Source organism: Sebastes umbrosus, chromosome 8 (assembly GCF_015220745.1).
Source record: "Sebastes umbrosus isolate fSebUmb1 chromosome 8, fSebUmb1.pri, whole genome shotgun sequence".
In the NCBI taxonomy this organism is placed as follows: domain Eukaryota; kingdom Metazoa; phylum Chordata; class Actinopteri; order Perciformes; family Sebastidae; genus Sebastes; species Sebastes umbrosus.
In genome coordinates, this window is record NC_051276.1 from 35,957,848 (window position 1) to 35,970,582 (window position 12,735).

The following is a 12,735-nucleotide window of genomic DNA, read 5'->3' on the forward strand; positions in this document are numbered from 1 at the left end:
ATTTGTGTGCAGGACGACATGACAGAAAGGAAGTTTGAGAAATTAGCAACACTTTGCATGAAGTCTGGTGTGACGTGATAAAAGAGTCTGAGCGGAGACCTGGCAACAGGAAGTAAATTGGAAGCAATGTTGCTCCAGAAAAAGTTGACTCTGGTGGAGTGGAGCCTGAACTGGAGGTCAAAAACACACACACACACCTTCCTCCGTCCACACACACACACACACACACACACACACACACACACACTCCAGCAGGTCAGCGGTTAATATCATCTTCATCTTCATCACTCCGCTCATCTCTTCTTCACCAGGAAACATTTTACTTTTAGTTTTTAATGAACGGCTCGTTAGCATCGTTAGCATGGTTGGAATCCCTTCAGCAGGTGGAGGGTTGTCTTTGCCTTTCAGCAGGTGTGTTGGCTCGTTAAGGAAGAAGTCTGTAATTAATTAGTCACCATGGCAACGCTTAACTGCACATTGAGATTTTTCTTTATTTTGAAGGGATATTTTTAGGGGAATAAAAATGGCGGAGGTCTGCGCCATCAGGCGTCCCTACATGAGCTCAACCAAATGCACAGCTGATTATAATTGAACCCCTCGGCTTCTGTCTCTTCTTCCTCTCTCTCTCTCTCTCTCTCTCTCTCTCTCTCTCTCTCTCTCTCTCTCTCTCTCTCTTTCACTCTCTCTCTCGCGAGCGTTTATCTCGTGCCAAAACGGAGCGTCTCATGTTTTTATTTCTCCTTCATGTTTCAGCTGAATGAACTCTTGTCAACAGGAAGTAAAATCTCCTGGTTTGAAACAGAAAATCAAACGACAGCAGAAGATGAGATCGGCGGCTGCAGGTGTTTTTGGGCTTCTGTGAGACAAAGAAAATGATTTATTTATTTTCATAACGGGATTTAAATTCTCTTCATTATTTTGCTTCATTCAATAAAGAATACTGTATGTACTGAAGAGCTGCTGCTGTCGTTACAGATATTTACATCACGTTTCTGTTAGAAACACCAACACGCTTCATTTCTTTACAACATTCAGCTCATTATTTTAATTAAATGATGTTGAGATACGTCAGAGGAAACCGAAGACATTAATGTTCGTGTATATTTGACACTTTCTTTTTTAAATATATTTTTAAATTTGCTTTTTCTTTTTAAATTCTTAATTTTGTGTAAGTGCATTCATATTTTCATATTTATTTGTGTAAATATAATTTAAAAAATAAATTATAAAACATAAATAAAAAAAAACTAATGACATTTTTTTTAAATAGCAATAAAAAATAAAAATTTAAAAAATAAAAAAAAATATATAAAAAAAATAATATGTATCAAAAAAATAATTTTAAAATAAAAAAGTTTTGAAATAATACAAATTAAAAATAAATTAATACAAATTTAAATAAAAAAATTCTAATGAAAAATTTAGAGTTAAATCAAATTTAAATATATTTATATAGCTCTGGTTGCTTGTTTCTATAGATCTGGTCTCTATAGATCTGGTCTGTATAGATCTGGTTGCTTGTTTCTATAGATCTGGTCTCTATAGATCTGGTCTGTATAGATCTGGTTGCTTGTTTCTATAGATCTGGTTTCTATAGATCTTCTGGTCTTTATAGATCTGGTCTGTATAGATCTGGTTTCTATAGATCTGGTCTCTATAGATCTGGTTTCTATAGATCTTGTCTGTATAGATCTGGTCTATATAGATCTTGTTTCTATAGATTTTATTTCTATAGATCTGGTCTGTATAGATCTGGTAGCTTGATTCTATAGACCTGGATTCTATAGATCTGGTTTCTATAGATCTGGCCCGTATAGATCTGGTCTGTATAGATTTGGTCTCTATAGATCTGGTTTCTATAAATCTGGTCTCTATAGATCTGGTCTGTATAGATCTGGACTGTATAGATCTGGTGTTTATAGATCTGGTTGTTTGTTTCTATAGATCTGGTCTCTATAGATCTGGTCAGTATAGATCTGGTGTCTATAGATCTGGACTCTAGAGATCTGGTCTATATAAATCAGGTCTGTATAGATCTGGTTGTTATAGACCTGGTCTCTATAGATCTGGTCTCTATAGATCTGGTCTGTATAGATCTGGTCTGTATATATCTGATTTCTATAGATCTTGTCTCTATAGATCTGGTAGCTTGTTTCTATAGATCTGGTCTCTTGAGATCTGGACTGTATAGATCTGGTTTCAATAGATCTTCTGGTCTATAGATCTGGTCTCTATAGATCTGGTGTCTATAGATCTGGTGTCTATAGATCTGGTTGCTTGTTTCTATAGATCTGGTCTCTATAGATCTGGTCAGTATAGATCTGGTCTCTATAGATCTGGACTCTATAGATCTGGTCTATATAGATCTGGACTCTAAAGATCTGGTCTATATAGATCTGGTCAGTATAGATCTGGTTTCCATAGATCTGGTTTATATAGATCTGGTCTCTATAGATCTGGTCTCTATAGATCTGTTTGTTATAGATCCGGTCTATATAGATCTGGTTTCTATAGATCTGGTCTATATAGATCTGTTTGTTATAGATCCGGTCTATATAGATCTGGTTTCTATAGATCTGGTCTATATAGATCTGTTTGTTATAGATCTGGTCTCTGTAGATCTGTTTGTTATAGATCCGGTCTATATAGATCTGGTTTCTATAGATCTGTTCTATATAGATCAGGTAGCTTGTTCTGTCTCTCTCTCCTCCCCCTCCTGTCTGTCTGGAGTCTCACCGGCAGCAACACGGAGGAGACTCACCGGATCTACCGTCAGACCGTCAGGCCGCCGGTTACCGCAGATATTAACGTGATATTAGATTTATCTATCGGTGATTCCTCCCGGTGGAGCTGCCGGTTCCTCCTGAAGACACCAGGGAGCGGACCCAGCGGACCCAGCGGACCCAGCGGCCGGCTAGCTGCTGGAGTTACACCCGGGACTGCAGGCTGATCCTCGGCCTCCGGGAGGATCTTAACGGGACATTTGTGGATATTTCGGGTCGTCTTTGAGCCGGTTCGTCCGGTGGTTCCTCCGGTGGTCGGTGCTGGCTGCGGAGCCCCGGAGAGCAGCAGCAGGGCTCGGTACCGGTACCGGGAGGAGAGAGCAGGTAGGTCGGCTGAAGGCTCGTTCTGATCACCGGGTCCGGGTGTGAGCTCCGGGGATCTGTTATAACCACCGGCACCGGACCGGCACCGGGCCGGCACCGGGCTGCTCTGAGCGGATCAACATGTTAGAGAACATCGGGGTTGAGTTCTGGAGGAGGAAGCTAGCTGGAGGCTAACTGTTAGCATCGGAGCATTCCATTGTCACAGCTAGCTATGCTAACAGGCTAGCAGCTAGCAGCTAGCTGGTTGTTAAGCGGTGTTTTATTCTCTATGAACGGCTGAATGTAACGCGTTACACGGGACGCTGCCACCGCAGCGCGGTGTTCATGTGAATGACCGTGTTTGGTGGATGGTTTACGGCGGCTTCTGGACGCTGTGTTGTTGTCGTCTCGGTAGCATGCTAATGCTAATGCTAATGCTAACAGCGGAGCTAGCTACAGCCTCATTTCCCCTGTTAGCATGCTAGCATGCTAGCATGTTAGCATGCTAGCATGCTAGCATGTTAGCATGCTAGCATGTTAGCATTAGCCTGCTAGCTGGTTGCAACACCACCAGGAATCTCAAAATGTCTCCTGACTGGAGACAACCGGGACTAGTCCTCCCGGTCCAACCCGGTCTGACCCGGTCCGACCCGGTCTAACCCGGTCTGACCCGGTCCGACCCGGTCCGACCCGGTCTAACCCGGTCTGACCCGGTCTAACCCGGTCTAACCCGGTCTGACCCGGTCTAACCCGGTCTAACCCGGGTTATCTCGGTATTTGTTCTGAATATTAGTCATAACATTGTAGCAGGCGCGTGCGTGTTGTGCGTGCACACTCTGGAGAGGTTGGTAGTCTGAAAACCAGAAACAGGTTCAGCTCATCTGCTCTATTAAGAACTGATTATCATGATCATAAACACTGAGCTGTTAAAGGTTCTAATCAGCTTTTAGATTGATGTTTTTGTATTCATTAATTCAACCTTTATTTACCTCTTTATTTCTCTACCTCATGTTCATTATGCCGTGATTACATCAGTATAAATACATACATAAATAAAAATAAGATGGACAATAAGAACACAACATTAGTTAAAACATTTAATAATTAACAATTAAAACAATTGGCTCCATTTCGAGCGTCAGAGTGACAGCAGGTAGAGCTCAGGTTGGTCACATGACTCAGGTGTCTCCAGGTGTTGAACATCTGGGAGCAGCTGGATCATCTGGTTAGTTTATGGTTGATTTAGATGTTTGGTGAGTTTGGATAGGGAGACTCAGTTTAATAAACATAATTAAGTATATAGTATAGTAATGTTAGTACTATATAGTGTAGTGCATATATATATATATCAAATTTAAATAAATATATATATATTTGTCTATGTATAAAATGAAAATATATATATATATATAGTTTGAGCTAAAAGTAGTCTTCTGTTTACACATATATATATATATATATATATACATATATACACACACACACATATATGTATATACATAAAATAAAAATATATATATATAGTTTGAGCTACAAGTAGTTTGCTGTTTACATACATATATATATATGTATATATGAATATGTATGTGTGTATGTGTATATATGTATGTATGTGTGTGTATGTATATATATATATATACATATATACAAACACACACACGTGTGTGTGTATGTATATATATATATATATATATATATATATATATACATATATACAAACACACACACGTGTGTGTACATGTGTACAGCAGACTACTACAGCTCAAACTAGTGAAGCGGTTTTCCTGAAGGAAGTTCTCTGAGTATTTCCTGTTTCCTTGTGCGTCTGTGTGTCTTCAGAGTGAACGTCATACCAAAGTCCATTCACAAATCTGGCAATTAAATGTGACCTTTATCAGCAGCGACACGCCCAGTAAAAGTGATTCCAGACGTGTTTGTGTTGTCAGTTGTTCTTCGTCAGAGACTCTCCGGCGACAGACGCAGACTTTAAGATGAAGACCATTCATTGGAGCGGTCGAAAGCTCCAGTAGAGTGACTCAGCTGTAGATAATGAATGTACTGTGAGCTGTGGTTGATGTTCTGGTTAGTGTCCTCTCTGTGAGCTGCTGTCTCTTCTCTCTATGGTCGACTGAAGATGGTTTATTAGAGGAAGAAGCATCACTCTGCTAGATTGTTTTGATTTTTGAAACAATAGGTTTTTTGAGTGGTGAGTAATCAAACTGACCTGTTTATGTTTATTATTGACTTTCATGTAAATATAGATAAATTGATCAACCACCAATAACTCTGAAGTCTATTTCAAATGATTGATCTTCTAGCTTCATGCTCTGACCACCAGTTTGAGTTGTTTACACTTTGTTTCTGATTTTGTATCTGTCTTTAAATACTACAATACCCATGAGCCTCAGCTGCTGCTGCTAAGGAAGAGAAGGACGAAAGAATTCAACAAAACGTTTCGTCGTTAAATTTGAGACAAAAACGCGTCGCTGTGGTTACTAAATTTGATTTAATTCATGATTTCAAAGTGAATTATCAGATTGTAAAATCAGTAATCTTTAACTTCCTCCTGCAGTTAACCAGCGACGGAGGAGGAAGTACTCAGATCCTTCAGTAAAAGTAGAAATACCGCAGTATTCTGAGAGCTTTACCGTGATGTTTTATCAGTCAAAAGGAAATCCAAATATCAGTGTGATGATGACGGTGATGATGAAGGTGATGATGCAGGTGATGATGCGTTTAATGACTCAGTTACATCCAGGAATGTTGATGAATGAGTCAGCGCACAGCTGCTGGTTCATCAGAGTTCACATGAATGAATGGATGAATGAATACATTATTGGTTATTTATACTTTTCATTCATCCATGGTTTACCTGAGCAGGTAACTGAGCAGGTAGCGAACAGAGTACCTGAGCGGGTAGCGAACAGAGTACCTGAGCGGGTAGCGAACAGAGTACCTGAGCGGGTAGCGAACAGAGTACCTGAGCGGGTAGCGAACAGAGTACCTGAGCGGGTAGCGAACAGAGTACCTGAGCGGGTAGGGAGCAGAGTACCTGAGCGGGTAGCGAACAGAGTACCTGAGCGGGTAGCGAACTGAATACCTGAGCGGGTAGCGAACAGAGTACCTGAGCGGGTAGCGAACAGAGTACCTGAGCGGGTAGCGAACAGAGTACCTGAGCGGGTAGCGAACTGAATACCTGAGCGGGTAGCGAACAGAGTACCTGAGCGGGTAGCGAACAGAGTACCTGAGCGGGTAGCGAACAGAGTACCTGAGCGGGTAGCGAACTGAATACCTGAGCGGGTAGCGAACAGAGTACCTGAGCGGGTAGCGAACAGAGTAACTGAGCGGGTAGCGATGAGAGTACCTGAGCGGGTAGCGAACAGAGTACCTGAGCGGGTAGCGATGAGAGTACCTGAGCGGGTAGTGAACAGAGTACCTGAGCGGGTAGCGATGAGAGTACCTGAGCGGGTAGTGAACAGAGTACCTGAGCGGGTAGCGATGAGAGTACCTGAGCGGGTAGTGAACAGAGTAACTGAGCAGAGTTAATGTAGATGATATGAAGCAGTGAGCTCCTCAGTGAGTCAGATAGAAGTGAGTTAATATTAGTGTGGTGTCTGTGGGGTCAGTGTTTGGTCTCGGTGTGTTAATGAACCGTAACACCACAGTGTGTTAGCATGTGATGCACTGTGTGTGAGTATTCATGTGTATTTTTAATGAGTGTGTGTTGACGTGTGTGTTGACGTGTGTGTTGGCGTGTGTGTTGGCGTGTTAGCGACGGCGTCCTGCTGCCTCTCAGGTGACTCGTCCAGAGTCACTCTCAAACACTGAAGCTTTTCATCTCCACAACGTTTAAATGTTTGGAGCAGAAACGTTAGAAGAAGTTTTAAACTCGTCTCAGTCACAGAGGGACGTTTGATTTCATCACCACACTCTCAGCTTTTTACTTTCTTACTTTCATGTTTGTTATAAAAGTTTCACATCATTTCTGACCTAATTCATTCTATTATTATATCACATTTGATTTGTATGTTTTGTAAATAAAGTTTTTATTTGGTTAAGTATGTACAGATCCACTGATCAGATTGATAATTAGTTAATTAATATAATTATCAATTTATTATAAAGTAATATAATTATTATAATTTATATAGTAAGAATATAAAATAATCTTTCGTCTGCTAATTATTTAAAATAAACTTAATATAAAATATAAGTTTATTTTAAAATAAAATATTAAATAAATATATTATAAAATGAATATAAAATACGCTTTAGTCTGTTAATAATATAAAATAAAATAAATATAAAATATATTACGTTTATTATTATATAACATTATATTTATTTCATATTTTATATTAAAATAAACGTAATATAAAATAACGTAAGATAAAATATACGATTATTTTAATATGAAATATTAAATAAATATAATATAAAATATATAAAATGAATATAAATAAACTTTTGTCTGCTAATAATATTAAATACATATAATGTAAAATGAATATAACATGCACTTTTCTGCTAATATAAAATATATATACATATATAAAATATAATATATATATTTATTATTATATTACATTATATTTAATACTTTATATTAAAATAAACTTAATAAAAAATATAAGGTTATTTTGATATACAATATTATATAAATATAATATAAAATAGATAAGATGAATATAAAATAAACTTTTGTCTGCTAATAATATAAAATAAATTTTAGTATAAAATATGAGTTTATTTTAACATAAAATATTAGATAAATATAATATATAATTAATATAAAATGAACTTTTTTCTGCTAATAATATAAAATAAACTTAATAGAAAATATAAGTTTATTTTAATATAAAATATTAAATAAATATAATTAAATTAATATAGTTTAGTCTGAATTAATCTAAAAACTTCATCTTTTGACATTTTATAGACTAAAATATGAATTTAAAAATATCTATAATAAAATTATTCATCAGTTGAACCTCCTAATAATAACTTCCCACGTTATTTTCAGATCAATAGTCAGATGATTATAGTGATTTTATGTGTTGCAGAGTTAGGGTTAGTAGTGAACTCTGAGCAGATCATCCTGCAAGGCATTGTGGGTATTGTATTCTTAATGAATGAATGAAAGATTAAAACGCTGCATCTTCCTCAAATTCACATTTTATTTCAGTGTAGTTTGGCAGAAATCCCCAAAAACTTGAAATTGTTTGTTTATTTTTCATCACTCACAAATCTCTCTGAGGCATGATGGGAAATGTAGTTTAGTTTAGATGATTAATCATCTGTCTGTCTGTCTCTCCAGGAGTTTGTCTGTCTGTCTGATTGGTCACCAGCCCACCCCCGGCCCCCACCATGAACCCTATGAACCAGATGAAGGCTGGACTGGCCAACAACCCACACAGGTACACACACACACACACATACACACACACACACACACCCCTCTGATCCTGATTGAAGTATTGATCAGTCATCAGCGTGGTTATAGTTTTAATGAATGTGTGTTTGCAGCGAGGGTTCGTACCCCTACGACCCGTCCAGCTGGCAGCAGCCCACCAATCAGCCTACAGGATCCCTCTCCGTGGTCACCACCGTCTGGGGAGTGACCAATCCCTCGGCCAGCCAGGTATGACATCACCAACCAGGAAGTGGAATGATTCCTTATTATTAATGGAGAAGTGTTGTTTAACTGTGTGTGTGTGTGTGTCTGTGTGTCTCCCAGGGTATGGGTGGAGGGATGGGACCCGGATCCAACCAGGGCGGGGGGCCCATGATGCAGGGCCCCGGGGGTCCGGGCATGGCCGGCGGGCCCGGAGGCTACATGGGTCAGCAGGGCTACGGAGAGCCCAGCAAAGGCTACATGAACCAGGGCATGTACGGCCGGACGACTGGGGGCTACGCTGGAGGACCGGGGGGGTACTCACAGAGGTGGGAGCTGGATTGGGTTTTTGTGTTTTTATTTTTTTTTTGTGTTTTTTTATGTTTTCATTTTGTGTTTCTTTTTGTGTTTTTATATTTTTATTTGTTTTCTGTTTTATTTTTATGAATTTTAAATTTTTTGTTTTTATGGTTTTTGTTTGTGTTTGTGCTTTTTGTGTTTTTTTCTGTTTTATTTTTATTTTTATTTTTATGTTATTTATTTTTTTAATTTTGTTTTTTGTGTTTTTAATTTTTTGTTTTTTTATGGTTTTTGTTTGTGTTTGTGCTTTTTTTGTTTTTATTTATTATTTTTTTTTCTGTTTTATTTTTTTAATTTTGTTTTTTGTGTTTTTGTTTTTTTGTGGGTTTTGTGTTTGTTTTTTGTGATTTTATTTAGTTTTTGTTTTTTGTGTTTTATTTTGTGTATTTGTTTTGTAGGTGATAAGTCATAATAAGTTTGTAAAACTTTATTTTACACCACCTTAGTTTCCCAATAATTTCCCAAATAGGATGTGATTTCTAATTTCTTAAGAAGATTTAAACACTCTGTGTTTTGGTTCAAACTAAAGAGAAAAATAGAGATTCATTAAGTTACTTCTGAGTGTATAAAGAGTCTATTAGTCATTTCAGTGCATCACATGCAAAATGGTAAAATGTGTCTTTCTGTCTAGTCATAAATTACAGTTGAGAATATATTTAAACAAATATGGAGAATAAAGTTTCCAATAATACAATACTAATAAGTCTAAATGGAGCTCCGTCTCGACGATGTGCTATATACTGTCTGGTGTTTTTATACGTATGTACATGTTCTGCTGTCATTGAACATATTTTCCCTAAAGGTAATAGTACCACATTATGTAGTTCTCTACAGGAAGAACCCTCTGAACGCTTTATGAAATGAATTAAATAAATTGTTATGAATGAATCTGACAGGGCTGTCAAATCAGAGTAGTTATGATGAACAAAAATGTTGAATTATTAATGTATTTAAACAAAAAGTTATCACAGGATTAATAAATAATAGATGAATAATGTAACCATATAAGTTGTGGGTTTTTGTGCACGTTATTATCCATACTGCCGATAGTTCTGTACCTCACACTATTTAATGATGTATTTTTGTACACTTGAAATAGAAAATAAATAAAACAAAGTGATTAAAATGTAAATACGACCTTCATGTCTCCGTCCTCAGCTACCCGTCGAACCCCGGCGGCTCCAGAGGTTCTAATGACTTCACTCAGGCTGCCGCTGCCGCCGCCGTCGCTGCTGCCGCTGCCACGGCAACCGCAACCGCCACGGCAACCGTCGCTGCCATCCAGGAGAAACAAAACCAGGAAATGAACTACGGACAGGTGAGGAGAAACTCACTGCTGGTTTCAGTCTGAACATGAAGATGAAATATAGAATATATATAGAATATATAAATAATATAGAATACGTGAACCGCGTTAACGTTATTATTATTATTATTGTGTCTCAGATGGGAGGTCAGGCCTATAACAGCCAGTTCATGGCCCACTCCGGCCCCCGCGGCCCCCCTGGCATGTCCCCCGGAGGTATGGGCCCTGGAGGTATGGGCCCCGGAGGTATGGGCCCTGGAGGTATGGGCCCCGGGCCCGGACCTACCAGGGGCCCTCCCTCAATGGGCCCCATGTACGGACCCGGAGGTGGCCCCCAGAGGGTCCCTCAGCACCCGCAGCACCCTCAGCACCCAAACTACGGCCCCGGACCACAGCAGGGCCACCTGAGGCCCCCGCAGGGCCTCAAACGGCCCTACAACCCTGAGGTGAGAGTCCAGATGAAACCTGGTTTAACCTTTCATTAACTGAGTTTACATTATTATTATAAATATTGGACCCGGTATAAACTGAGAACTGAATCTGAATGAATCCTCCTTCCTGTTGCTCGTCTCCTTCGTCCTCAGTCCTTCCAAGGAATGTCTCAGCAGTACGGCGTTCCCGTCGGTCCCAGTGTCAGTGTGATGTCGGGTCCCGGTGGCGCCGGCGGCTCAATTCCAGGTTCAGGTGGAGGAGGTCACGCCGGCCCCGGTCCGTACGCCAACCCCAACATGCAGTACCATCCAGGTGAGACGCGACAATAGTTACAATACTTTTAATATAGCTAAAGACAGGAAGCAGGGGGAAACTGTTAGCCTAGCTTAGCACAAAGACAGGAAGCAGAGGGAAACTGTTACCGCGGTTCAGGTGTTTCAGGATCTTTTCTGTCTGTTTACCTGCAGGTCCCGGCGGTCCAGGCCCCGCCCCCCAGCGCTCCGGCTCCTCCCCCTCCTATCAGACCCATAAAATGCCCCTCCCACAGTACTCCCCCTCTGGACCCCCCAACTCCCAGTACTACAAGGTGAGGAGCGTTGTGACGGTTGTATACTCAGATGATAATGTGATAATCATATAAAAAGCATCCGGTGTGACGTGAAGGTGTCGTCTGTGCAGCAGGAGCAGTTTAACGGTCAGGGTGGCGGTCTGAGCGCTCTGACGACAGGAGGCGCCGGCGGCGTCTACAACTCCTTCAACCAACCGTCTGGGGTTAGACCAACACTCTGTCTCTTTCTTCTACTTCTACTCCACCACATTCATCTGACAGCTGGAGTCACTGGTTACAGATCCAGATGTTTGTAGATTAATGTTGCAGGAGACGGTTGATCTGTGACAGTAATAAGAGAAGAAGAAGTGTATCACTGTCTGGTCCTCTCAACCATCTCTCTCTCTCTCTCAGCCCGGTCGAGGGTTGCCAGGTTACCCCTCCTCCCCGGTCCCTGGGAACCCCACCCCTCCCATCACCCCCAGCAGCTCCATGGCCCCGCCCTACATGTCGCCCGGCAACAGTGACGTCAAACCGCCGCCCTCGTCCTTCCTGCCGGACATCAAACCCAACATGGCCGGCCTGCCGCCGCCTCCTCCTACAGGTACCGACACACCTACTGTACATACAGGTTATCAATAATACTATCCACCTGGTTCGGTCTTCATGTGACATGTGAGGAATATAATCAGATTATTATGTGTGAAATAATAAGACTATTACCACTAAAATATCCAGACCATCATCGGTGAAATAATCAAGATTATAACCAATAAAATACTCTGATTATTACAGTTTCAAGTAGTCAAAGTATCAGGTTCATGAAAACACTGAGATTGATGCAGATTATCACAAAATTATTTTATTATTATAATGTCATTATCACTAAAATAATCAGAATATCAAGAGTAAAATAATCAGACTATAACCACTAAAATAACCAGGCCATCATCAGTGAAATAATCAGATTACATTTATAAGTAGTCAAAGTATCAGGTTTATGAAACATAAATATTGATGCAGATTATCACAAAATAATCACATTATTATTGTTATTGAAATAACCTGATTATCAGTGAAATAATCAGATTAGTATGTGTGAAGTAATCAGATTATCTTCACTGAAGAAAGAAGTCTTACTTTGTTGTATTGTTTATTATAAATAGTTGTTTATCAGTTTCCTGCCTCTTGATCTGAATAATCTAATCTGATTACCATCATCGAAGTAATCTGATTATCATCATTGAAGTAATCAGATTACCATCAGTGGGCTTTACTCAGGTCAGTGCTGATGTCACAGTTGTTGACTTCCTGTTATCAGGTAACCCTAGCGACGACCTGCGGCTGACCTTCCCGGTGCGTGACGGCGTGGTCCTAGAGCCCTTCAGAT

General features: G+C 39.7%; 1 protein-coding gene across 1 annotated transcript in view; it reads left to right on the forward strand.

The window, feature by feature from the left end:
• Nucleotides 1–2,679: 2,679 nt before the first annotated feature.
• Nucleotides 2,680–12,735, forward strand: part of LOC119493168 (zinc finger MIZ domain-containing protein 2-like) — a 20,010-nt gene continuing 9,954 nt past the window's right edge. Inside the window, exons 1-11 of the mRNA XM_037778298.1 lie at nucleotides 2,680–3,107; nucleotides 8,404–8,503; nucleotides 8,613–8,727; nucleotides 8,824–9,029; nucleotides 10,219–10,378; nucleotides 10,507–10,812; nucleotides 10,951–11,110; nucleotides 11,266–11,384; nucleotides 11,477–11,569; nucleotides 11,760–11,949; nucleotides 12,667–12,735. The exon at nucleotides 12,667–12,735 is cut by the window's right edge and continues 73 nt beyond it. Of these exons, the coding sequence (XP_037634226.1) occupies nucleotides 8,454–8,503; nucleotides 8,613–8,727; nucleotides 8,824–9,029; nucleotides 10,219–10,378; nucleotides 10,507–10,812; nucleotides 10,951–11,110; nucleotides 11,266–11,384; nucleotides 11,477–11,569; nucleotides 11,760–11,949; nucleotides 12,667–12,735 (1,468 nt within the window). The 5' untranslated portion in view covers nucleotides 2,680–3,107; nucleotides 8,404–8,453. The remainder of the gene's footprint in view (nucleotides 3,108–8,403; nucleotides 8,504–8,612; nucleotides 8,728–8,823; nucleotides 9,030–10,218; nucleotides 10,379–10,506; nucleotides 10,813–10,950; nucleotides 11,111–11,265; nucleotides 11,385–11,476; nucleotides 11,570–11,759; nucleotides 11,950–12,666) is intronic.